This window comes from Podarcis liolepis (assembly GCF_965112155.1).
Source record: "Podarcis liolepis genome assembly, chromosome: 7".
NCBI classification, from domain to species: Eukaryota; Metazoa; Chordata; class Lepidosauria; order Squamata; family Lacertidae; genus Podarcis; species Podarcis liolepis.
This window is the reverse complement of record NC_139561.1, coordinates 89,873,962-89,898,601: the sequence shown is the minus strand read 5'-3', so window position 1 is coordinate 89,898,601 and position 24,640 is coordinate 89,873,962. Positions and strand designations below refer to the sequence as shown.

The 24,640-nt window shown below is 52.1% G+C and overlaps 2 protein-coding genes and 1 long non-coding RNA gene across 3 annotated transcripts; 1 reads left to right on the top strand and 2 right to left on the bottom strand.

Moving 5' to 3' along the window:
- Nucleotides 1-1,492: 1,492 nt before the first annotated feature.
- Nucleotides 1,493-8,134, bottom strand: SNRPA (small nuclear ribonucleoprotein polypeptide A). The gene is made up of 7 exons (XM_083516340.1): nt 7,980-8,134; nt 6,227-6,325; nt 4,972-5,144; nt 4,086-4,262; nt 2,884-3,057; nt 2,524-2,612; nt 1,493-2,043 (listed from the first exon to the last, which is right to left on the bottom strand). The coding sequence occupies exons 2-7, from the start codon at nt 6,297-6,299 to the stop codon at nt 1,884-1,886; spliced, it is 846 nt and encodes a 281-aa protein (XP_083372466.1). The 5' UTR covers nt 6,300-6,325; nt 7,980-8,134; the 3' UTR covers nt 1,493-1,883.
- Nucleotides 8,135-8,379: 245 nt separating this feature from the next.
- ACTMAP (actin maturation protease) lies at nt 8,380-22,005 on the top strand. The gene is made up of 6 exons (XM_083516328.1): nt 8,380-8,762; nt 11,587-11,655; nt 14,033-14,157; nt 15,298-15,427; nt 17,606-17,676; nt 19,843-22,005. The coding sequence occupies exons 1-6, from the start codon at nt 8,587-8,589 to the stop codon at nt 20,184-20,186; spliced, it is 915 nt and encodes a 304-aa protein (XP_083372454.1). The 5' UTR covers nt 8,380-8,586; the 3' UTR covers nt 20,187-22,005.
- On the bottom strand, nt 21,008-23,277 carry LOC310712944. The gene is made up of 2 exons (XR_014529026.1): nt 22,869-23,277; nt 21,008-22,544 (listed from the first exon to the last, which is right to left on the bottom strand). It is a non-coding gene; the product is annotated as an uncharacterized lncRNA (long non-coding RNA).
- Nucleotides 23,278-24,640: the final 1,363 nt, after the last annotated feature.

The window sequence follows — 24,640 nt, the reverse complement described above, 5'->3', positions numbered from 1 at the left end:
AGGCACCCACACCCCCAACTTCAGAAGGAAACTTGTTCACTATGAGTTTCTGCTGAACTTGTCCCAACTCCCCCAAACAAAATGTGTTCTCTCCCTGGGCATAAGGAGCACTTGATACAGAGCGAGGAAACGCCATGCTTGCTGGGGAACCACGGGCCTGGTGTAGAGAGGGAACCCTAGGATTAAGCCCCCCTACCCCAGTGTGCACCCACCTTCCCACGGATGCCCGCAGCTGGCTATCGAAACTCACGCCAGCTTCTTGGCCTCCTCCAGTGCACAGTTTGAAAGCCCATCAGCCTCAGCTCCCTGGAGCTGAAGAGTGAGACCCCCGAGGCTTCTTTTTGGCACTTGCAAGGCAAGAGCAAAAGGAAGCTGGTGTGTTGGGTTAGGGTGTGGGACCCCGACCTGGAAGATCAGGGCTCAAATGCCTCACTTGGCCAGGAAATTCACTGGATGACCTCAGGCCACTCTCAGACTACCCTCCCTCGCAGGGCTGTTGTGGGGATTGAATGTGGAGGGAGGAGAATGATGTCTATGCCACCTTTGCTCCATGGAGAAAAAACCGGGTTGTGATTGCAATAAATAAGACAGTAGCCCCATCCTGACTGCTGGAGAAGAGTGACCCAGAAACTCCAGCGGGTGCAGAATGCCGCGGCGAGACTCCTTACGGGGTCTTCGCTGCGAGATCACATTCATCCGGTACTATACCAGCTGCACTGGCTCCCGGTGGAGTACAGGATCAGGTTTAAGGTGCTGGTTTTAACCTTTAAAGCCCTATACGGCCTAGGACCCTCGTACCTACGGGACTGCCTCTCCTGGTATGCCCCACAGAGAAACCTACGGTCTGCAAATAAAAACATCTTGAAGGTCCCAGGCCTCAGAGAGGTTAGGCTGGCCTCAACTAGAGCCAGGGCCTTCTCAGCTGCGGCTCCAATCTGGTGGAATGCTCTGCCACAAGAGACCAGGGCCCTCCAGGACTTGACATCTTTCCGCAGGGCCTGCAAGACAGAGTTGTTCCGCCAGGCCTTTGGTCAGGGCGCAGCCTGACTCCCTCCTCTGGCAACCTGCACAGAATTTTGCTTAATTGGTTGCCATCAATTTGATTTAATTAATTTTTATAATGAAATATGTTTAGATTGTGTGACTATTTGACTGTTTGATTATTTGATTGTTGTTAGCCGCCCTGAGCCCGGCTTCGGCTGGGGAGGGTGAGATATAAATAAAATTTATTATTATTATTATTATGCCTACAAAGATACAGGTGAGGGAGGATGCGCCAGTAGGTTTTAGAACACCCACATAGCTATTTGCCCATGACATGTTAAGAATCTCCTCTAAGTTTCTGTAACTAACTTTGGTCTGTTTGGGAGGACAGGCCAGTAATAGTCAGTGCGCTCTTTGCAAGGCTGATTGTGTGTGGAAATACGGTGTGCAGCCCCCTCCAAATAAGATGACCTGGGAGTCTCCAGTTAATAAGAGCCAAAGTCCAAGGTGAAAAATAAACCGGTGGTTGTTTTATTGCAAAACAGAAAAGCTCCAGGTGCAATGTCTGGCCGTCAGACCCTGGGTACAATGCTTTTGCAAGGAGTCGGCTACTATCCCCAGCTGCCTGTGTACGCACACACACACACACACACACACACAACTTCCAAGTCCCCAAGAGTAGCCAGGGGGCAGCTTGTCTGGGTCTCTTGGCTCAGGAACAGCAAGATCTGGGTGCCCTTTTGTGCTGCTGAGCTCCCTCTCACTCTCACGCACACACACACACCACTTACCTCGCAGAACAGAACAGAACAGAACAACAGCCCCGCCCCCCAAAAAACCATTTCGCAGGCACTAACTAGAAAGGGCAGGGGGAGAGTTGCCCAGGGACAGCGGAGGCATCACTTCTTAGCAAAGGAGATCTTCATGGCGTTGTTCTGCGTGATCTTGAATCCCTGGAGAGCGTCACGGGCGGCTCCAGCCTGAACCTCGTTGTCAAACTCCACAAAGGCGATGTCGTGGCGCCCGGGAACCAGACGCACTTCCTTGAAGCCTGGGAACCTGGGGGGGGGGAGCAAGAGGAGATGAAGGCTTCACCCCAACACGGGAACCAGAGGGTGGAAAGTAGAGAGAAAGGGAGGCAACATGGGAATGGAAGACCAGGACGGACCCCGGTCCAAGGGCAAAGATGGAGGGGAGGGGGAAGGAATGACGAGGTGGAGATGGGAACTGGAGTGTTGCTCAGGGGCCTGGGGAAATGATTTTTTTTGGGGGGGGGGATATGTGGGCACGGTGAGCAGGAAGGAATTCTGGCTCCGCAGCAGAGCTTTTGTGGGTTCCCCAGCGGCTGCTGCTTTAACCAACTAAAGCTGTCTTAACACAACTGGTGTGGTTAACTGAAGAAGACCCACAACACAACTGTCACAACCACCGAGCAAGCCTTCCCCTGGCGGCCCCAGCTTTGCCTTCCCAAGAGAGCACCGCAGATCGGAAACTTCCGTCTGCCCCTCCTAGTGGCAAGAAACACAGCCAGGTACTTACTGATTGAAAAGCATGGAGAGCATCAATTCGTTTGTCTCTTCCGGCAAGTTGGTGAGGAACAAGATGTGATTCGGGGGATTCTCTGACAGCTGCAAACAGGCAGGAAGATCCAGGCATGATGAACACTCTGAAGACACCCTGAGCCCTCAGGGCAGGGGAGGCAGGTTGCCCCCCACCCAACGCAAGCGTGGCTAGGCCTTTCTTGCCAATGCCCCACTCTGCTCCCATCTCACCCACAACTTCACAGGCCCGCCATCTTGCCTGATGGCAGATCAGCGCCAGACCCACCAAACCAGTGGCTTCTGCATTGTGTTTCTGCCCCGCCTAGCCCTGGGCAGTCCTCTCCCCATCCCCACTCACCGGCTGGGCTGGAGCCATCTGGCCAGGCAGCATCTGTTGCGGTGGCATCGCCCCCGGGGGGATGGAGCCAGGTGCCATGCCTGGGGGAGGCATCATCCCCGGAGGGGGCATGTAGGGCGGCTGGCCTGGAATGTGGTGCATCATACGAGGGGCCTGGTTCATGGGTGGCATGCCCTACAGAGGCAGAGAGAGAAAACACACATGTGACAAACTGCAAATACTCTGGGGCCAAAAGAAAGGCTTCCAAGGAGCCCCCTCTTTGCTCGGTTCAACCCACTAAAAGGACAGAGGGAGCAGAAGGGATTCAAAGCGTTGGTGCTGACCTTTCAAGCCCTAAACAGCCTCGGTCCAGTACAGTGTTACCTCGGGTTAAGTACTTAATTCGTTCCGGAGGTCCGTCCTGAACCTGAAACTGTTCTTAACCTGAAGCACCACTTTAGCTAATGGGGCTTCCCACTGCCACCGCACGATTTCTCTTCTCACCCTGAAGCAAAGTTCTTAACCCGAGGTACTATTTCTGCATTAGCAGAGTCTGTAACCTGAAGCGTCTGTAACCTGAGGTGCCACTGTATACCTGAAGGAGCGTCTCCACCCCCATCGTTCTGCCCGGATGCTGAGGTCCAGAGTCGAGGGCCTTCTGGCGGTTCCCTCGCTGCGAGAAGCCAAGTTGCAGGGAACCAGGCAGAGGGCCTTCTCGGTGGTGGCACCCGCCCTGTGGAACGCCCTCCCACCAGATGTCAAAGAGAACTACCAACTTTTAGAAGACATCTGAAGGCAGCCCTGTTTAGGGAAGCTTTTAATGTTTAATAGGTTATTGTATTTTAATATTCTGTTGGAAGACGCCCAGAGTGGCTGGGGAAACCCAGCCAGATGGGCGGGGTATAAATAATGAATTATTACTATTATTATCATCATCATCGTCACAGCAGGAAGGAGGGCTAACCCAGAGGCCCAAGGTCCAACTCAGAAAGCTGCAACCAGAATCTCTTTACATTTGCAAATTGTGCTTTCTCTGAAGGATCAACGTCCCAAACTCTGTTATCTGCCCCATCACCCTATGGTAGGATAGCCCAACTGGGAAAAGGGTCTCCAAGGAGTAGACTGAAACGGGAGCAATCTAGAGAGATCATGCAAGACAGATATTACTGCCCCGTCCCAGCAGAGGGAAAGCGACTTGTGGGCACCCAGATCCGGATACTCACCGGCACAGCGCCTTGGACGGCAGGGGCCACCGGCGCCGCTCCCCCAGGGATCTGCTTCTTGGCGGCTGGCACCTCCTGGCCTTTGGGCTTCCGTTTCTCTCGCTTGCGGTCCCGCTCCACAAACGTGCCCTTCATCTTGGCAATGATGTCAGAGTCGGACTTGGCATACTGGATTCTCTGGGGGTGGAAAGAGGAGCGCTTGGTTGGCCAGGGAGGAAAATGCACAATGCAGACACCATACAGGACCGCCTCTCCAGGTCTGCCCCGCAGAGGACCTTTAAGGTCCATGAATAAGAGGTCCCAGGCCCTAAATAAGTTAGATTATCTTCTACCAGGGCCAGGGCCTTCTCAGTGATGGCTCCGACCTGGTGGAATGCTCTGTCCCCTGAGACCAGGGCCCTGCAGGATTTAACCTCCTTCCGCAGGGCTGTAAGACAGAGCTATTCCGCCTGGCTTTCAACTTGAACTTAGCCTGATCTTTTATTCCCCTTCCTTCCCTCCCCCTCCCCTTTTTATGAAGATTACTCGCTCTGGGATCCCACAGCTAATTCTCCCCTGGTCTCCTCACCGGCCCAAATAGGACTAATTTAGCCAGCTAGCTATGGTGATCATCTAATGTATACTGGATGGTTTCCCCCCTAAATTGATTTTTGAATTTATTGTTATTCACGTTTTATACTGTATTTTATGCTGTTTTTTGTTGCATCTATTGTTTTAAATCTGTTGTTAGCCACCCTGAGCCCGGTTTTTGAACCAGGAAGGGCGGGGTATAAATAAAAGTTCATTATTATTATAAACTTTTAAAGCCTCAACCTAGGTGGGCCTTTCCCTCTTCGCCAAGGAGCAAAGGCGGCGGCCTCACCCCACATATGCAGCCCCCACTTACCATGGGCTTGTCGTAAAAGGGGAAGCCCTGCATGGAGCGCAAGGCGTTGGTTGCGCTGCTGATCTCCTTGAAGATGACAAAGGCCTGTCCCCGCATTTTCAGGCTGCGGGAGACCAGGATGTCGAGGATCTGGCCAAACTGGGAGAAAATGGCATAGAGGGATTTCTTCAGCTCTAAAGAGGGGGGAAACAGATGACACACAGTTACACTTTGACCCCAGGAAACCTGTCTAAGCATCCTGGAGAATATAAAGGTCTTTACTTGGTGCTGGAAGGATGGCAGAGTCGGTGCCAGACAAGCCTCCCTGGGGAGAGTCTTCTGCTGACAGGTGCACAGAAATTGCCCTCCCTGTGCCTCTTGGAAGGGGGCACACAGAGGGGAGTCCTTGTGTTCCTCAAATACTTCCTGGGCTTTGCTGCACGGCAGGAGGCCAACCGAATGCAGCTTGGCGGCCTCAGGCCAGCTACCTCTGTGTGAGGCTCACTCAAAGCGGCAGCTGCAGCCGCACCAACTTTGGCTGCTGACTTTGCCCAAGTTCAAAGGGCTGATTTTGGTTTACATAACCCTGCACAGCACGGGACCAGCAGTGGGCGTTCAGCAAATAAGTTCTGTTATTTTGTTTTACAGCGGAACCTCAGGTTACGGCAGGGATCTGTTCCGGAGGCCCCACCACAACCCGAAAACGACGCAACAAAAAGCGTCGAGTCTGCGCACCCATGATTTAGCACTTCTGCGTGTGTGCAAATGGTGCGAACCCGGAAGCAACTTGTTCCGGTATTTCCGGGTTTGTGGAGGTTGCAAGCCGAGGGTGATATAAGCTGGAGGCAACGTAACCCGAGGCTCCACTGTACATTTTCTCGCTGAGGTCCCGCTCCACAAAAGTGCCCTTCATCTTGGCGATGGTGTCAGAGTCGGATTTGGCATACTGGATCCTCTGGGGGGTGGAAAGAGGAGCGCATGGTTGGCCAGGGAGGAAAACGCACAATGCAGATACCATATAGGACAGCCTCTCCTGGTCTGCCCCGCAGAGGACCTTAAGGGCCGTGAATAATCATAGTTTAGATTATTGGAACCTGCATCCTGCCAATTTACATACTGTGATGGGCACTCACGACACTCAAACTACGCCCAGTACTACAGAGGGAAGTTGGGAGCCAAAAGCACCCCAACCTTCTCTATGCAAAATTCAGGAAATTGGGACAGTATCTGAGATATGAGCCGGTAAGAAACAAAGGAGGACCAAACAGCCTCTCACCATCTTTCTTGATTTTCTCGTTGAGATTGTTAATGTAGATGGTGTGATTGGGCCGTGTTTCGGGGACAGCCATCGTGACCACACTGTCAACAGCAGACTCTGGAGGGGCAAAACAAAACTTGTCAGAACAGGAAGAAATGGGGCACATTTCTGAACAATAGACACACTTATTCAAAAGTAGGCACAGCTGCTGCCAAGTCTGCCCCCACCCCTCAGAAAGCATTAATGCAGACCCTCCTGAACAACGCAAAACAGCTTTCTAGTCCAGATGAAGAAGAGGAGTTTGGATTTGATATCCCACTTTATCGCTACCCGAAGGAGTCTCAAAGCAGCGAACAATCTCCTTTCCCTTCCTGCCCCACAACAAACACTCTGTGAGGTGAGTGAGGCTGAGAGACTTCAGAGAAGTGTGACTGGCCCAAGGTCACCCAGCAGCTGCATGTGGAGGAGCGGAGACGCGAACCTGGTTCCCCAGATTACGAGTCTACCACTCTTAACCACTACATCACACTGGCTCTCAGATGAGGCAGCAGTTATAGGGAAATTTGGCCCTTTCCCCTCCAATACTGTTCACTGAGTGGCTCCAAAACACAGGAAAAAGGGAGACAAGAGCCTAAGAACATCTTGGTGGATCGGGCCAAGGGGGGCCATGTTGCCCAGGGAGGACTCCCCTGCTGAGTGCCAGAGGGCCCTGTTCCTGCCTCTCCCCACCTGGCCCAGGGCGGGGCCTGACAGGCCTCATAAAGACTGCTTCTGTGGCTGCTGCCCAGCAAGGATTGGGGTATTGTGGGAGAAGTTTCGTTGGAAGTTTTTGCCGTTGTTACTGGTATTAACTTTTTGTGTCTTTATTTTAATGTGGAATTTGTTCAGTTGGGTTATGTAGCTTTTAATGTATTTTATTTTTATGACTTTTATTGTTGTTTAGTCGTTTAGTCGTGTCCGACTCTCTGTGACCCCCTGGACCAGAGCATGCCAGGCCCTCCTGTCTTCCACTGCCTCCCGCAGTTTGGTCAAACTCATGCTGGTAGCTTCGAGAACACTGTCCATCCATCTCGTCCTCTGTCGTCCCCTTCTCCTTGTGCCCTCCATCTTTCCCAACATCTGGGTCTTTTCCAGGGAGTCTTCTCTTCTCCTGAGGTGGCCAAAGTCTTGGAGCCTCAGCTTCAGGATCTGTCCTTCCAGTGAGCACTCAGGGCTGATTTCCTTCAAAATGGAGAGGTTTGATCTTCTTGCAGTCCATGGGGCTCTCAAGGGTCTCCTCCAGCACCAGAATTCATATTTTTAATGACTATTTTGCTATATTTGTAATTATGTAAATATTTTCATATTGTAAGCCGCCTTGAGCGTTGTTTTAACTGTGGAAAGGCGGCATACAAATAAAATGGTGATGATGATTTTGTAGCCCAGCCTCCACTTCTCCCAGGGGCCCAATGCTCCAAAGAACTTGGCAATCCAGATAGACTGCCGCTGGACCTGGAGGTTCCACATTGACCCAAGTAGAGCCTGGCTGCTGGATCAGGCACAGGCCGAAAGCCCCGGATGTTAAGGCAAGCGGAGCAACGGCGAATGCCCGGGTGTCCAGTGCCGAGAAGCAGGGGAAATGCCCGGATGTTGCGGCGCCTCCGCCCGCTGCCGGGATCGAAAAATGGACCGCGGGACAAAAACCGCGCTGCCGCCAGGAAGGCCCGGCCCGCCATTCCCGGCTCCGCGTCGCCTCCCGCCCCGATGGCCCCCCCGACGCCCGATGCCTCACCGATTCGACGCAGGCCCAGCGCAGGCGGCAGCCGACGAGGAGAAAGAAAGACGCCTCGTCCTTCCCGGCGCGCGGAACCAAGCCACGCCCCCCAGTTCGGACTCGCCAATCAGCAAGCCGCGTAACGGCGTTTCTTCTCTTGGGCGCCGCGCTGCCCAATCAGAGGTTGCCTGGGGGCTCCCTCTTCTCCCTCTTCCCCGCCCCCTAACGACGCGGCGGTCTCGCTTCTGCCCCCGCCCCTTTCCAAACAGAAGGTTCTGATTGGGCGCTCCTTCCGCGTCCGCCGATAGGGCCACATGGCCTGCCAGTCACCCCGGTCCCGTAGTCCTTGTTCGCTGATTTGTTGAAGAAAAAAGCGGTCATTTGAGGGGCGGAGAGGCGGTGGCTGCGTTGTCGCCTGTTGATGACGTAATAGCACGGCAAGCCGGGCGAGGGAAGAGTCGGCGGTGAGAATAGGCGTCACGGAAAGCGCCCCTCGCATTGCCCCATGCCAGACCGGCGTGACCTTTGACCTGCGTTGACCTGTGACCCCTCTTTCCTTGAGGGAAGTTTCACCCATGGACCCTCCCGATGCCAAAGGCCTCCCAGGCCCCTGCTAAGCGGAAGCATGTCCAGAGCACCCCAGGGGGCTGCAGCAGCACCCTTGCCCCCTCCCCCACCCCCTCCTCCCCCTCCGCCTCCCCCCAGGCTATGTGGGGCTCAGCTCCTCAAGGCCGCGCTGGAGCAAGTGGACCCTGGGGACCAGGACGGTGTTCGGGAGCTCCTGAGGCGCCGGAGGGCCAGGTGGGGAGCGCCTGGGGGGGTCGTGGGGGGGTGGGGGGGTCAGGAGGGGCGCCAGAGTGCTGCTCTCTCCCCTTGTCTCGGAGGAAGGAGAGGGGCAGCTGCCACACAGTCAGGAGTGGGGTACAGTTGTGGGGGGTCGTGGGTGGGGGGTCCCTGACTCTCAGTGGGGGTCAGGAGGGGCGCTTTTCTTTTCTTTTTTATAAAAATTTTATTGGGTTTTCACAATTTATATAAACACACACAATACAAACATACAAACACAAAAACAAACATGTATAATTTCAAGTCCTTTTTTTCTTAAAACTTATTTCACCGACCTCCCCATACCTCCCCTTTCTGCATTCCAATTCCAAAATTTATTTCAGCAAATCCTCCCCCTTAATTTTATCTAATTGTTTCCTTTCTTTTTCTTCTACTTAGTCTTTACAGCTGTAATCCACTTACTTTTTATAACCATAACATTTTAGCACTCATTAATTTTACAATATTTCTTAAGATAAATTTTAAATTTCTTCCAATCTTCTTCCGCCGTCTCTTTCCCCTGATCTCAGATTCTGCCAGTCATTTCTGCCAATTCCATGTAGTCGATCACCTTCATCTGCCATTCTTCCAGAGTGGGTAAATCTTGTGTCTTCCAATACTTTGCGATGAGTATTCTTGCTGCCGTTGTAGCGTACAAGAAAAAAGTTCTATCCTTCTTTAACACCATTTGGCCGACAATACCCGGGAGAAAGGCTTCTGGTTTCTTAGGGAAAGTACATTTAAGTACCTTTTTCATTTCATTATATATCATTTCCCAGAAGGCCTTAATCCTCGGGCACGTCCACCAAAGGTGAAAAAAAAGTACCTTCAGTTTCTTTACAAGGAGGGGCGCTTTTCAGGTCTCTGCGGTGCTGCCTAGAGTGCTGTTCTCCCTCCTTGTCTCGGAGGAAGGAGAGGGGCAGCTGCCACACAGTCAGAGGAGTGGGGTACAGTGGACGCTCAGGTTTCAAACGTGATCCATGCGGGATACACATTTGCAACCCGCATTGCGCACACGCGGGTTGTGATTCGGTTGAAGAAGGAGGAGGGAGGAATAGTCTGTGGGTTGGTCGAGTTCTGTTGTGAGAGGAATTGTTAGGTGGAGTCAGATAGATAGTTGGGATAATCAGTTTGAAGTTGTTAGGAAAGAATAGGACGGTTAAGGGACTAAGATTAAGAAACTGCCAAGAAAAATTAACTGTAACCATAAGCTTGTTCATGCCTATAAAAATAAACTTGATTATTTGTTAATGTTAACAACTGACTGGACTCCGTGTGTACCCGTGAGAAACGGGTTGGTGGCAGCGAAGAAAGCAATTACAGTAGTGGCACAGGGTCAATAGACCGTCAAACGTCCGGGGCCCTGTGTGATCGCCACAAAAGTTGTGTTCTACGCATCACAAAGCGCAATATAGCGCTTCTGCGTATGCGCGGCTGCCGAAACCCAGAAGTAACCTGTTCCGGTACTTCCAGGTTTCGGCTGTCCTCAACCCGAAAAAACGCAACCTGAAGCGTCTGTAACCCGAGGTATAACTATTATTAGTATTATCGTTATCACCATCATCAGAGTCTTGCTGCCCATGCCATAGTCCTTGTGAAAATGTCTTGGATGGCAGTGGTTTCACGTGAGATAAGACACATGCATGGAGGAGGAGAGGGCTGTCTGCGGATGGCTCCTTGGAGGCAGCAGTGCTTCCAAAACTGTAGGAGGGGAGAGTTGCGCTGGTGCTCAAGCCCTGCTTGGTGGCTATCCCAAAGAGTCACCTCGTTGGCCACTGTCAGAACAGGATGCTGGCCTGATCCAGCAGACAGGCTCTTCTTATGTCCATATGCAGGCACGCCCAAACTCAGCCCTCCAGATGTTTTGGGACAACAACTCCTGTCATCCCTAGCTAACAGGACTAGTGGTCAGGGATGATGGGAATTGTAGTCCCAAAACATCTGGAGGGCCGAGTTTGGGGATACCTGTTCATCTGGGTCCAGAGGCAGTCTGCCTACATTCCTAGGTTTCATTTAAAATACAGAAGTGTAAACTGCACCATATGCTTTCTTAAAAGCTTAGGATTGTGTGATTTCTAGAATCATGGAATTGTAGAATTTCGTAGACTTTAGTCAAGCTTCTTTATACTGAATCCAGTTGGCAAAGATTGCCAGTAGACTTAATGGCACTATTGAGATGCTGTGATGTCTACGATGTCTACAAGCTTCATTGCTCAAAGGGGCAGTTGGGGTTATGTCGTGTTCACGGTATCCTCTTCCACTACCTGTGTGTGTGTTTTTTGGCTTTAAAAACAGCAGATTGGCTTCGCAACCATCAGCCTGAACCTGCGGCATCTATATTTGGTGTGAGCAGCTTGGACAAAAGAGAAGCTCTGTGTCACTGCAAATACTGCTGAAAACATTCAGGGCAGGGGGCACCTTGCGCCATTTCCCCAGCCAATTTCTCTTAATGCTTGATTAGGGGCTTGCATCTGTGATGGTTCCATTTGCAACGTGCCACTGAAATGTTCTACTTCCAAAAGGTTCTCTCCGCTTGGAAATAGGATGCTTGCCTTTTAACGTGGTCCATTTTGTCTCATTACGGCTCCAATTTCGCATTGCTGCCATTTCCATTTCCTGTAAGCCACGGAGCACCCCACCCCCACCCCCAAGAGGCAGCTTCCCTAGATTGCTCCTATTAAGTGTTTGGGGAGGAGAGCCTTGTTAATTATGCAGGGGGCGAAAGTGCTGCTAATGTTGGACCGGCCCCCTAAGTGGCTCTTAAGGGCCTCTTTCTATTTCTCTCTCTATCTCTCTCTTCCAGCTTCAGCATGCATTTGCAGTGGCTCCTTTTCAACCGCCCCGTGTCTTCCTTAATCCAAGAAGGCCCCCAGTGAGTATGGGATTTATTCTTTACTGCAAAAGGAAACTGTGAAGTAGCAACCTGCTGAGGAGGTGGGAGTCTGGACTATGCTGCACAACCACTCCATACCTTTTCATGCACTCCAGAATTATGTTAATAGTTTACCCCTCCTCCGAGGAACACAAAACAGTGTTTTATCCCCATAATAGCCCTGTGAATTAGAGAGCTCCGTAGCTTCTCAGACTGGAGAAGGGGCTTGAACCTGGGTCCCAGGCCTCTGCTTTTAGATGGGATGTTTCAGGGTTGTGTATATTTCATCGCTGCACTGAAAGTACAGTTTTCTTTGTGTGACAGCAAGCGTCCAGGTCCTGGGGCAAAGGTCCTGCTGGTGGGTGATCTAAATGCAAGGCTAGGGCCAGATGACCCTAGCAACCAAATACAGGTACAAAATTGGGTTTCCAGAAGCCCAGTCTAGCCCAGAAGCCCGCCAGACCCCAAGGCTATCTAAGGACCAATATTCAAACTACGCCGGTGCCTGTCTTTTCAAATTTTCGAGGCAGCTAAGTTGACACATTCTGAGTGGCCGCACAAGAGGCGATATCCCTGGGGAATATACATTCCTGCCAGGGTCAAAAACTAGTACAAGCGTCCAAGTCCTTGCCTGGTCCAGCCAGGGGGCAGTGCTAACTGAGCCAGTTCTTAGAATTGTAGAATTAGAGAGTTGTAAGGGACCCTGTGGGTTAAACCACAGAACCCAGGACTCGCTGATCAGAAGGTTGGTGGTTCGAATCCCCGCAACGGGGTGAGCTCCCGTTGTTCGGTCCCTGCTCCTGCCAACCCAGCAATTCGAAAGCATGCCAAAGTGCAAGTAGATAAATAGGTACCACTCCAGTGGGAAGGTAAATGACGTTTCCGTGCGCTGCTCTGGTTCGCCAGAAGCGGCTTAGTCATGCTGGCCACATGACCCGGAAGCTGTACGCCGGCTCCATCGGCCAATAAAGCAAGATGAGCGCCGCAACCCCAGAGTCATCCGCGACTGGACCTAATGGTCAGGGGTCCCTTTACCTTTAAGGGACCCTGAGGGTCACAGATGCCAAGAAGATGGGGTGTTCTGGCACTGCTTTGCTCCTTCCCCTTCTCACCTTCACGGGCAGGGCTAGGAAAACAAGAAGCAAGTGCAATAAACTTTTCAGTTTAGGAAAATGTCCAGCAGGAGGCAACACGAGAGAAGTTTACGAAATGCAGGCATGCAGAAAGTGGATAGAGAAATGGTTTTTCTCCCTCTCTCATCACACTGGAATTTGTGGGCATCCGATGAAGTTGAACGTTGGAAGATTCAGGGCAGGTAAAAGAAAGTATTTCTTCATGCAACACACAGTTAAACTTTGGAACTGCCTCCCACAGGAGGGCCCCCAACTTGGATGGCTTTAAAAGAGAATTGGATGAATTCATGGCTATCGATGGCTCCTAGCCAGGTTGGCTGTGCTATGCCCTCCACTGTCGGAGGCAGCAGTTCTTCTGAATACTAGTTGCTGGAAATTGCAGGAGGAGAAGGGGCTGCTGTTGTGCTGAGCTCCTGCCTGTGGCCTCCCCACAAGGAGCATGTGGCTGACCAATGTGAGAAGAGGTTGCTGGAGCAGATGGAGTCCCCTTGGCCTGATCCAGCAGCCTCTTCATATGTTCTTAAGTACAATGGTGTCGTGCCCACAGGTAAATTTTGGAAAGTCAGAAGCTACGTGCTTCAACACCCCTCCTCACACCCAAAAAGAATTCACTAATGTCACCAAGATAAAACTTGGCCACACCAAGTTCAGATACCTAGGGGTACAAATAACCAGAAGCCTCAATAAGTTATACCTCCACAACTACAAGCCCCTGTGGCGACAAATAAACAAAGGCCTAAAAAGATGGGACAACATGAATTTCACCCTCTCAGGCAAAATAGTCATGATCAAAATGATCACCCTCCCAAAACTAACCTACCTATTCCAAACCCTCCCAGTCTGGATTCCCCAAACCCAAATCCGCAGATGGCAGAGAAAACTACACACCTTTATCTTCTCATACAAAAAAACCCAAGAATAAGCCCCAAATACCTGCACCTCCCCACCGCAGAAGGGGGATGGGGAATCCCCAATATAGAAGCAATATTACAGTGCCAACCAAATACACCATATAATCCCATATATACTAGAAGATGAGACAAAACAATGGATATGTTCTTAAGTAGTAGTTTCAGCATGTATACATTTCTCAGATTGCAATTTCATTGTTCTGCATGGGACAATGACAATAAAGATATCGTATATCAAAAGGCTTTTTTAAAAAAATAAAAGTAGGGCTCAGATTTTAGTATAGTGGTCCAACCTCTCTGCTTTTCTTCCTTCTCCTCCTCCTCCTCCTCCAGGTGTGGCCTGGTGGCCTTGTGGATGGCTGGGGCGCTGCTTTCTCCCCCCAAGGCTGTTTCCCTGGAGACAATTGTTCAGGTGGCTTTGGAGAGAGGCTACACAGCCCAGGGGGAAATGTTCTCAGGTGGGTCGCCAAGAAGGGGGATGGCAGACACCGCTGCCCAAATTTTGGCTTGTGATCCATTTCATCTCCCTGCATGAGCCTGGCAGAGACTGAGTGGCAGGGTGGTGGTGGGGGGCCTGCCTAGATGCTGCTCTGGGAGCACCCCAGCCAGTGGCGTAGCGTGGGGGTGCCAGGGGTGCCGGCCACACCGGGCGCAACATTGGGGGGGGCGCGTTTGGCCGGCCCCCCTCGAGGAAGCGGGAACCTCTCCAAGGCGCAGCGCGCCGTCGGTGGAGGAAAAGAGCCGCGCAGCAGCAGCAGCAAAGCCGGGAGGAGGAGGAGGTGGAGCGAGACTGCTAATTGCTTGCTGGGAATTAAGCGGCTCAAAGAGGCCTGGCGGTGGGGCGGAGAGACCTCCTCCCGCCGCCAGCCTTCGGAAGGCTGCTCTGAAGCCTGGCGGTGGGGCGGAGAGACCTTCTCCCCGCGCCAGCCTTCGGATGGCTGTCCTGAAGACTTGTGGTGGGAGCAGTGGCGTAGCGTGGGGCAGCGGCGTAGCGTGAGTTGTCAGCACCCGGGGCAACGCAAGTAATTTGCGCCCCCTAACCCGGGGCAAGGCACGTAATTTGCGCCCCCCCTAACCTCTAACCTGCGAGTTGCCGCTGGCGCTGCTGCCCAAACGACGCCGCTTGCCCGGAGGAGGAGGGGGGCAGAGAGGCGAGGAAAATGCAACGGCCCAGCAGCGGCGGAGGCGGGGCTGTGAGGAGGGGCTGCCTGGCGCGTCCTCCGCGGCGAGCGCTGAGAGCCGCTGCCTGCCGGGCGCCTTCAGCCGGGCGCCGCGAGACATGCGGCTCTGCTACAGCCTGCGCCCGAGGCTCTTCGGCGACTCCGGAGGCAGCGAGCGCGCCCCCCCCCCAGATGTTGCGCCCGGTGTGGCTGGCACCCCTGGCACCCCCCACGCTACGCCACTGGCGTGGGGGGTGCAGGGGGGCCTGCCGCACCGGGCGCAACATCTGGGGGGGGCGCGGAAGAGACTCGAGTGCTAAAATCCACGGGTTAGGGGGCGCAAATTACTTGCCTTGCCCCGGGTGCTGAGAACCCACGCTACGCCACTGACCCCAGCCCCCCAACTCCTCCCTTGCCCTTTTGGTCTGCTTGCTCCAGCTGCCGACATGTCCACGCTAGCTGAGGAGGTGTTCCCCTGCCAGGCGGAGCTGCTCTCTGGAGGCCTGGGGGGAGAAAACTACCAAAGGATCCTTCGTCACCTTAGCCAAGGCTTCCCTGTGTTGATACCGTATCCTTCCTGGTGGGAAAGGGTAGGGATATGGGGAGCTGGGGTGGGTGCTTCTCATGTTTGCTTACTTCCTAGAATGGTAGGGTTAGAAGGGACCACACAGGGTCATCTAGTCCAACCCTCTGCAGTGCAGTACAGTCATCCCTGATATTTGCCTATCTGATCTCCGCTTAATAACCTCTGATGAAGAAAAGTCCTCCACCCTCAAGGGAGACCATTCCACTGTCAAATAATAATAATAATTTATTATTTGTACCCCACCCATCTGGCTGGGTTTCCCCAGCCACTCTGGGCGGCTTCCACAAAGACCAAAAATACACTAAGATGTCACACATTAAAAACTTCCCTGAACAGGGCTGCCTTAAGATGTCTTCTGAATGTCAGGTAGTTGTTTATCTCTCTGACATCTGATGGGAGGGCGTTCCACAGGGTGGGTGCCACCACCAAGAAGGTTCCCTGGTTCCCTGTAGCTTTGCTTCTCGCAATGAGGGAACTGCCAGAAGGCCCTCAGCGCTGGACCTCCGTGTCCGGGTAGAACGATCGGGGTGGAGATGCTCCTTCTGATATACTGGACCGAGGCCGTTTAGGGCTTTAAAGGTCAACACCAACACTTTGAATTGTGCTTGGAAACGTTCTTGGGGAGCCAATGTAGGTCTTTCAAGACAGGTGTTATGTGGTCTCAGCGGCTGCCCCCAGTCACCAGTCTAGCTGCCGCATTCTGGATTAGTGGTAGTTTCCGTGTCACCTTCAAAGGTAGCCCCATGTAGAGCGCATTGCAGTAGTCCAAGCGGGAGATAACTAGAGCATACACCACTCTGGCAAGACAGTGTGCGGGCAGGGAGGGTCTCATCCTGCGTACCAGGGGGAGCTGGTAGACAGCTGCCCTGGACACAGAACTGACCTGCACCTCCATGGACAGCTGTGAGTCCAAAATGCCTCCCAGGCTGCGCACCTGGTCCTTCAGGGGCACAGTTACCCCATTCAGGACCAGGGAGTCCCCCCACACCAGCCCGCCCCCTGTCCCTCAAAAACAGTCCTTGTGTCTTGTCAGGATTCAACCTCAATCCATTAGCCGCCATCCATCCAAACAGCTCTTACTGTCAGAAAGCTCTTCCTGATGTTTAGTTGGAATCTCCTTTCTTGTTACTTGAAGCTATTGGTTCAAGTCCTAACTCCAGAGCTGGAGAAAAGGAGCTTGCTCCCTCCTGAATGTGACAGCCCTTGAGATATCTGAAGACGGCTGTCATATCTCCTCTCAATCTCCTCTTCTCTAGGCTAAACATACCCAGCTCCTTCAAGCGCCCCAGACCCTTAAATCATCTCAGTCGTCCTTCTTCCCGCTTTCCAGCTTGTCAGTCACCTCCTTAAACTGGTGTCCAGAACTGGACACAGGACTCCAGGTGGGATCTGGACAAGGCAGAAGAGAGCAGGACTAGGACTTCCCTTGACTTGATCTGGACTATGGGTAGGTAAACGAAGGCCCGGGGCCCGGATCTGGTCCAATCGCCTTCTCAATCCGGCCCACAGCCGGTCCGGGAATCAGCGTGTTTTTACATGACTAGAATGTGTCCTTTTCTTTAAAATACATCTCTGGGTTATTTGTGGGGGCATAGGAATTTGTTCATTCCTCCCCCCCCAAAAAAATATATAGTCCGACCCCCCACAAGGTCTGAGGGACAGTAGACCAGCCCCCTGCTAATAATAATAATAATAATAATAATAAATTTTATTTATATCCCGCCCTCCCCAGCCGAAGCCGGGCTCAGGGCGGCTAACAACACTAAAATAGTGCAACATTATAAAAACATCATAAGAATTAATTAAAATCAGAATTGATGGCAACCATAAACTAAAGTACTGTAAAGATTGCCAAAGGAGGGAGTCAGGCTGTGCCCCAACCAAAGGCCTGGTGGAACAGCTCTGTCTTGCAGGCCCTGCGGAAAGATTTGCTGAAAAAGTTTGCTGACCCCTGATCTGGACATTAGAGTGTAGCAGCAGAAAACAAGCTCAGATGAGTTGGTCCAAGGCTGGGTCTGCCTTGCCCCAGGGGCTGTCCTCCTGCCAGGCCCTCTTCCAGGCTTCTCTGGTGAGACAGGTGCCCCAAGCGGCCCTCCTTGTCCTCTGTTCTTCCCATGTGAGCAAGACTCTCTTTCAAGCAGACCTTAACACCCAGCACAGCTACGACGAAGACTCCAACCACGAGCCCTGCCTCCGGAGCGGCTACAAGGCTCACTGGGCCATTGCCTCAGGTACGTCCCCCAGTTCACTGCAACTCTTCTCGCCGGGAGCCGGCCGGTGCCTGGCTGCTCCCTCTCCTCCGAGGCTCCAGAGGAGAGAAATGGCTCTGCTGGCAAGGCAGGGCACTGCCCAGGAGGGGGCAGCAGTGCCCAGGCTGGTCCTGTGTGCCTTCGGCCTCCCTCTTCCCAGGCCACTGCTTGCACTCAGTTGCTCAAAGCTCAGTTCCGGGGCATAGGACTCCCCAATCTGCACCAACAACTTTCTCCTGCAACCTCTCAAACCATCCCCTGCTTGGGACCCTTATTCTGCTCTAGCTTTGAAGCAAATGCTTAAAGCCCCCCCTTTTTTTGCTGTTATAATTTTCAACAATTTTATCATATACAGTCAAAACACAATTACGTCTTTACTGTTTTTGTTGTTGACTTCGCACCCCTTTTTCCATGGAGTTGTCGTTTCTCCCCTTCTGCTGTGCGCTGTCATCTGTCTATCAAACCATAACCACAATATTATTACCTAATTCTGCACTCATAGCTCAAAACCAGCTTTTTTCTCTTTTGCACTCCTTGCATTTACATTTTTTTCATTGGGTGTGTGTGTAACTTTGTGATGCAAGCACAGCTTGGCATTCTGTAGCATAAAAGGTAAAGGTAAAGGGACCCCTGACCATTAGGTCCAGTTGTGGCCGACTCTGGGGTTGCGGTGCTCATCTCGCTTTATTGGCTGAGGGAGCCGGCGTACAGCTTCTGGGTCATGTGGCCAGCAGGACTAAGCCACTTCTGGAGAACCAGAGCAGCGCACGGAAACACTGTTTACCTTCCCATCAGAGCGGTACCTATTTATCTACTTGCACTTTTGACATGCTTTTTTGAACTGCTAGATTGGCAGGAGCTGGGACTGAGCAAGGGGAGCTCTGTCGCAGGGATTCGAACCACCGACCTTCTGATCGGCAAGTCCTAGGCTCTGTGGTTTAACCCACAGCACCACCCACATCCCTTATTCTGTAGCATAAATAGATGCAAAATCCACCATGGTCAAGCCAGAGCGGTGCTTGAAGTGCCAGACTAGGACTCAGAGAGACCAGGGTTCAAATTCCGCCCACGAAGTTCCCTGGGTGTGACTTTGAGGACCAGTCACAGCCTCTCAGCCTTGTCTACCCCACAAGGTTATTGTTGGGGATTAATGGAGAAGAGAGAACGATGCACACCATTTTGGGCTCTATGGTTGTACTTTTTGGTTGTTGTTTTTTGAAATTTATTTGGTTTTTCAGATTAAAGCTTTACAGTCAATTATCCAACGTACAACATAAAAACAAGATTCCAAAGAATCTCCTGGACTTCCCTCTGTGGGTCCTATCGTTAATCATTTCCTCCTGCATCTTTTATGATAAGCCAGATCTTTTACATCTCCATTACAGTGGTGCCTCGCAAGACGAAAAGAATCCGTTCTGTGATTCTCTTCGTCTAGCGGTTTTTTTGTCTTGCGAAGCAAGCCCATTGACGGATTAGAGGATTAGCACTATTAGCGGCTTTTAGCGGCTTTTAGCGGCTTATCGGATCAGCTGATAAGCGGCTTAGCGGCTTAGAAAAAGGGGGGGAAGGGGGGGGGAAACCCGCAGGAACTCGCAAGACATTTTCATCTTGCGAAGCAATCCCATAGGAGATTCGTTTTGCGAAGCACCTCCAAAACGGAAAACTCTTTCGTCTAGCGAGTTTTCTGTCTTGCAAGGCATTCGTCTTGCGGGGCACCACTGTATGTCCAAAATTCAACATTAAACTACAAGTGTTAATCCAATCCTACTAACGATTTTAGCTGTTTACAATGGTTTTTAAGATAAATTATAAATCTCCTTACTGAAATTTTGGTCTTCCTAATTTCTGATTCTTCCGGTCATTTTTGCCATTTTGGCATAATCCATCAACTTAATCTTCCATTCTTTTCTGGTACGGACTTCTTTCTATCTCTGGGCCAATAGCATCCAAGCAGCTGTGGTCACAAGTCTTTTCTGCTCCCTTGGGATTTCGGCACCCCTTGGCCATACTTTGGGTGCAAAACAGACCCAAGTGCCAGCTCAATGGGTTCCCTGCGAGCCAAAGGCTGCCAGTTCAGGACCAGGGCTGCCCAACAATCGCACCCACGTCACCTCCATAGACTTCTCTCTTTTCTCTCCTTCTACCCAGGAGCTCTGCTGGGTCTGGAGGACAGTGTCCAGCTGGCCGCCTGCCAGGAGGATGAAGAGATCCGGGGCCTCTTCCATGCCAGCCCAGCCGTGGCCTCGACCCTCTCGCTGGACTCTCCCGCAGCAGAGACGTATTTGCTGTCCAAACAGGGCAAGAGCGGCCGCTACCAGCTCTGGCGCTACTCCCAGGTGGAGGCCAGCAACGGGCAGCTGACGGACTTCAGCCCCAAGCGGGCAGCCGGCGGAAAGGTCTACATCGTGCCAGCTGGGGGGGTGCGTGAGGGACTTTGTGGGAAGGCTGTGCTTCTGCGGCCGGCTGGGCCAGAGGGCTACCGGCCACGCTGAGCTGGCCAGGAGGAGGAACTGCTTTCCGAAGCTCCGACTGGAACCAAACGGACCAGGAGCCATAATAAGTTGTGGATGCAGATGGGACCTTTAGCAACAGCCATTGGGCACGATAGCTGTGGAGCCTCTTGGTGCAGGCGCAGTATACCCTCCAAGTCCCAACTGCAGGGGTCAGACACGGGGAGGGCTCATGCCTTTGTGCCTTAGGAGCGTCACAGGGGCACCTGGCCTGCCTGGAAAGAGGATGCTGGGACAAATTCCTTCATTGCAGGGGGTTGGACTAGATGACCCGTGGGACCCTTTCCGACTCAGAAATTCTGTGAAATGGACTTGTCTCAGGTGAGAGACCACGTCCACCAGCGGGTAGCTCTCCTTGCCAGCTGAGCTGCCCAGGAAAGAAACAGGAACAGGCCGTGTTTTTATTGCATTCATACCCCAGCTTTTTTGGGACGCAGGTGGCGCTGTGGGTTAAACCACAGGGCCTAGGACTTGCCGATCAGAAGGTCGGCGGTTCGAATCCCCGCGATGGGGTGAGCTCCCATTGCTTGGTCCCTGCTCCTGCCAACCTAGCAGTTCGAAAGCAAGTCAAAGTGCAAGTAGATAAATAGGTACCGCTCTGGCAAGAAGGTAAATGGCGTTTCCGTGCGCTGCTCTGGTTCGCCAGAAACGGCTTAGTCCTGCTGGCCACATGACCCGGAAGCTGTACGCCTGCTCCCTCGGCCAGTAAAGCGAGATGAGCGCCGCAACCCCAGAGTCAGCCACGACTGGACCTAATGGTCAGGGGTCCCTTTACCTTTACCCCAGCTTTTTACTTTTTAGAAATTCAAGGTGGCCTGCATTGTTTCCTTGCTTCCCATTTTATCCTCACAACCACCCCTCATGGCCGAGGTTTTTTTTGTGAACACTGGCCTCCCAGGTCTGGGCTGACACTCAAACCACTATGCCCCACTGCCTGGACTCCTACCCAGCTGCAAGCACAGAGTTTTTTTCTTCTTCCTGCCCCAGCACATGAACACCCCAGCAACTCACTCCATCACCTAAAGCTGGCAAGCCCCTTGGCTTCTGAAGGAGGAGTTGATAACTAGGAGGCTATTTCTTCATTCCCTGCCTGTGGGCCAGGCTGACCAGGTTGCTGATGTGAGAGCCCACGAAAGAGGCAGCCCATTGCACCTCTGCATGGGTCCCGGGGGCCGCCTGCCCTCCTCGTAGCTGCTGCACACAGAACAGTGAGTTGGTCAGCTTGCATACGCCCCAAAGTGTTGCATCTCAGGTTAAAGAGTGACCCAGCCCCTGGTTTTTTGGAATACCAAAAGGTCCTGTTTGGATTTTGTAGGAGTGTGACAGACACTCTCTTGGAGAAGGGCACTCCAGCCAGCTCTTTTCTGCCCAGGAAGACTTGGTCTTCTCTGCTACAGAACCAAGAACACCAAATCCCTAATAATAATAATAATAATAATAATAATAATAATAATAATACAGTGGTACCTCGGGTTAAGAACTTAATTTGTTCCGGAGGTCCGTTCTTAACCTGAAACTGTTCTTAACCTGAAGCACCACTTTAGCTAATGGGGCCTCCCGCTGCTGCGGCACAATTTCTGTTCTCATCCTGAAGCAAAGTTCTTAACCCGAGGTACTATTTCTGGCTTAGCGGAGTCTGTAACCTGAAGCGTATATAACCTGAAGCGTATGTAACCCGAGGTACCACTGTAATTTATTATTTATACCCCGCCCATCTGGCTGAGTTTCCCCAGCCACTCTGGGCGGCTCCCAATCAAATGTTAAAAACAGTACAGCATTAAATATTTAAAACTTCCCTAAACAGGGCTGCCTTCAGATGTCTTCTAAAACTGTGGTAGTTGTTCTCTTTGACATCTGATGGGAGGGCGTTCCACAGGGCGGGCGCCACCACAGAGAAGGCCCTCTGCCTGGTTCCCTGTAACCTCACTTCTCGCAATGGGCCGAGCTGTCCAGAGCTGTGCAGGTGGGCCCTCAGGGGAGGCCGGCTGGGCTGAGGCCTCTGGGGCAGTCAGGAAAAGCAAGAGGCCATCTCTTCACTGCTGCCTTCCCAGAATAGTGAGCTTTCAAGGACAAAAAAAAATAAAAAAGCCTGGATTTTCCTTTCCTTTTGGAGCCAAGCCAGTCCAACGCCAATAATAACCATGTGTGCATTTTTTTAAAAAAGAACACAATAGAATAAGCTAATCGGGGAAACAGAGAGATAAATCTGCCCTCCGGGAGTGCCTTCTGCATTGAGCTGCGTTGCCAAAGCTGTGATTTTGAGGGAATGTGCGTCCAACAGAGAGAAGGGGAGGAAATGTTGGGTCCCGTTCTGCCTCTGCTAGGGAGTGTGTGTCTGGCCTTGGGTGAGTTACAGATAGGTAGCCGTGTTGGTCTGCCATAGTCAAAATAAAAAATTTTCACCTTCTCACCCCTTGCCTTTTCCTATAGGACCTATTGCAGTCGTTAAGAGTCGTCAACAGGCTCATCTCAGCTATCTGCCAAACTCCCATTCCCACCACCCATCTGAGTAATACCCCTCCCCACCTTCTCACTATATAGAAGGATCTGGCAACTTCTGTTTCAGTGTATCTGAAGAAGTGTGCATGCACACGAAAGCTCATACCAAGAACTAACTTAGTTGGTCTTTAAGGTGCTACTGGAAGGAATTTTTTTTATTTTGGCCTTGGGTGAGTCACCCCTCTCGGCCTCAGTTTCCCCACCTCTGCAAATGGTTCCCTGCTCCCCACGGCTGCATGCCTGTTCCATGTACAGAAGATGGAAAGCACTTTCAAAAATTAAAAGAGCTAAAACGGCAAAGGAGTGGTAGTTTTGTGCCTCGAGAGATCTCTGCGTGAAAGGATTTGCCCCAAGGGGCGGAGTGGTTCCTGTTTTTGTGGGTGAAACCACTCCAAGGAGACTGCTGGCTTTGGGGCTGCTTCGGGGCCTGGAAGGAGCAGCATTCAGGGTCCATGGGGTCCTTTAATAATGATGATAATAATTTTTATTTATACCACACCCTCCCCAGCCAAGGCCAGGCTCAGGGCAGCTAACAAGCAATAATAAAAACAAGTTGAATGAATACAACTTAAAAACAAAATGAAAATACATTAAAATATTGAAACATTAAAATACCGTATTTTCGCCCTATAGGACACACCGGCCCATAGGACGCACCTAGATTTTTTTGGGGGGGGGGATACCGGAAAAAAAATTATTTTCCCCTCCCCCAGAACAGGACCCAGAGCGATGCCGAAGCTGCGTGCAGCTTTGGCATGGCTCTGGGAGCTTGCGGGGCTGGAGGAGGGGGAAGCCCTCCGCCAGCCTTCTAACCAAGTTGGGGGACAGCGGGAAAGGCGCGCTGCGCCTCCCCACTGTCCCCCGAGCTTGTGGGTCTGGCGGTGGGGCTCTCCTGAAGCCTGGAGAGCGAGAGGCGTCGGTGCGCACCGACCCCTCTCGTTCTCCAGGCTTCAGCGAAAGCCTGCATTCGCCCCATAGGACGAACACACATTTCCCCTTCATTTTTGGAGGGGAAAAAGTGCGTCCTGTAGGGCGAAAAATGCGGTATTAAAATGTAGCCTCATTGCAGGAGGAGAAAGGAAAAAGGCAGTCCCATAGGTGCGAGGGTCCTAGGCCGTGAAGGGCTTTAAAGGTCAAAACCAGCACCTTAAATCTGACCCTGTACTCCACCGGAAGCCAATGCAGCTGGAGAAGCACTGGGTGAATATGCTCCCATGGCAGGGACCCCGTGAGGAGCCTCTCTGCAGCATTCTGCACCCGCTTTGACATAAACCACAGCCTGCCCCCCCCCCTCCAATGCTATTTCCATCTCTCCCTCTCCTGCTCCACACCCTTCCTGGGGAGGGTCTCTGGTTCTGGCAACGGGAAATGGAGCAGTCTTTGTGTCCTGCTCCCAAAATAGCTCCCCTTTCCTTGTTGCACGCAGGCTAGGATTTCCAGGGTGACAGTCGTCTGCCGGTCCCTCCCTGCTGGGACCTTTGAACCCTCACAAATAGATCTCTGTCACGAAGGCTGTCTCGCTGGGCAGGATTTGGGGAAAGGCTTGTAGCTCCTCGTGCAAACTGGGCTGGGGGTCTTGCCTGTCATGCCTCCCAGTCTCTGCTGGGCAGTCTTCCAGCCCTCTTCTCTGTGGGTCACAGCCTGTAAAGCCCCACTCTCATCTGTGCGGGTGCAGATGAAAAACTAGGGGGCCAGGAGCCAAACAAATGGGGTTGGGCTGGATGACCTCTTTTGGTCCCTTCCAATTCTGTGGTTCTGAGAAGTGCATGGGGACAGGTGGGCTTCTTTCACCATGGGCTGGGGAGGGAGGAATCTGTCCCCCGTCCCAGGAACCCCCCCATCCAATCATTCAGTTTGTACAAACTTACTCACACACGACATATGCAACGCTTGTGTTATAAATTCATAGAAAATCAACCATACATCGGATCTGCACC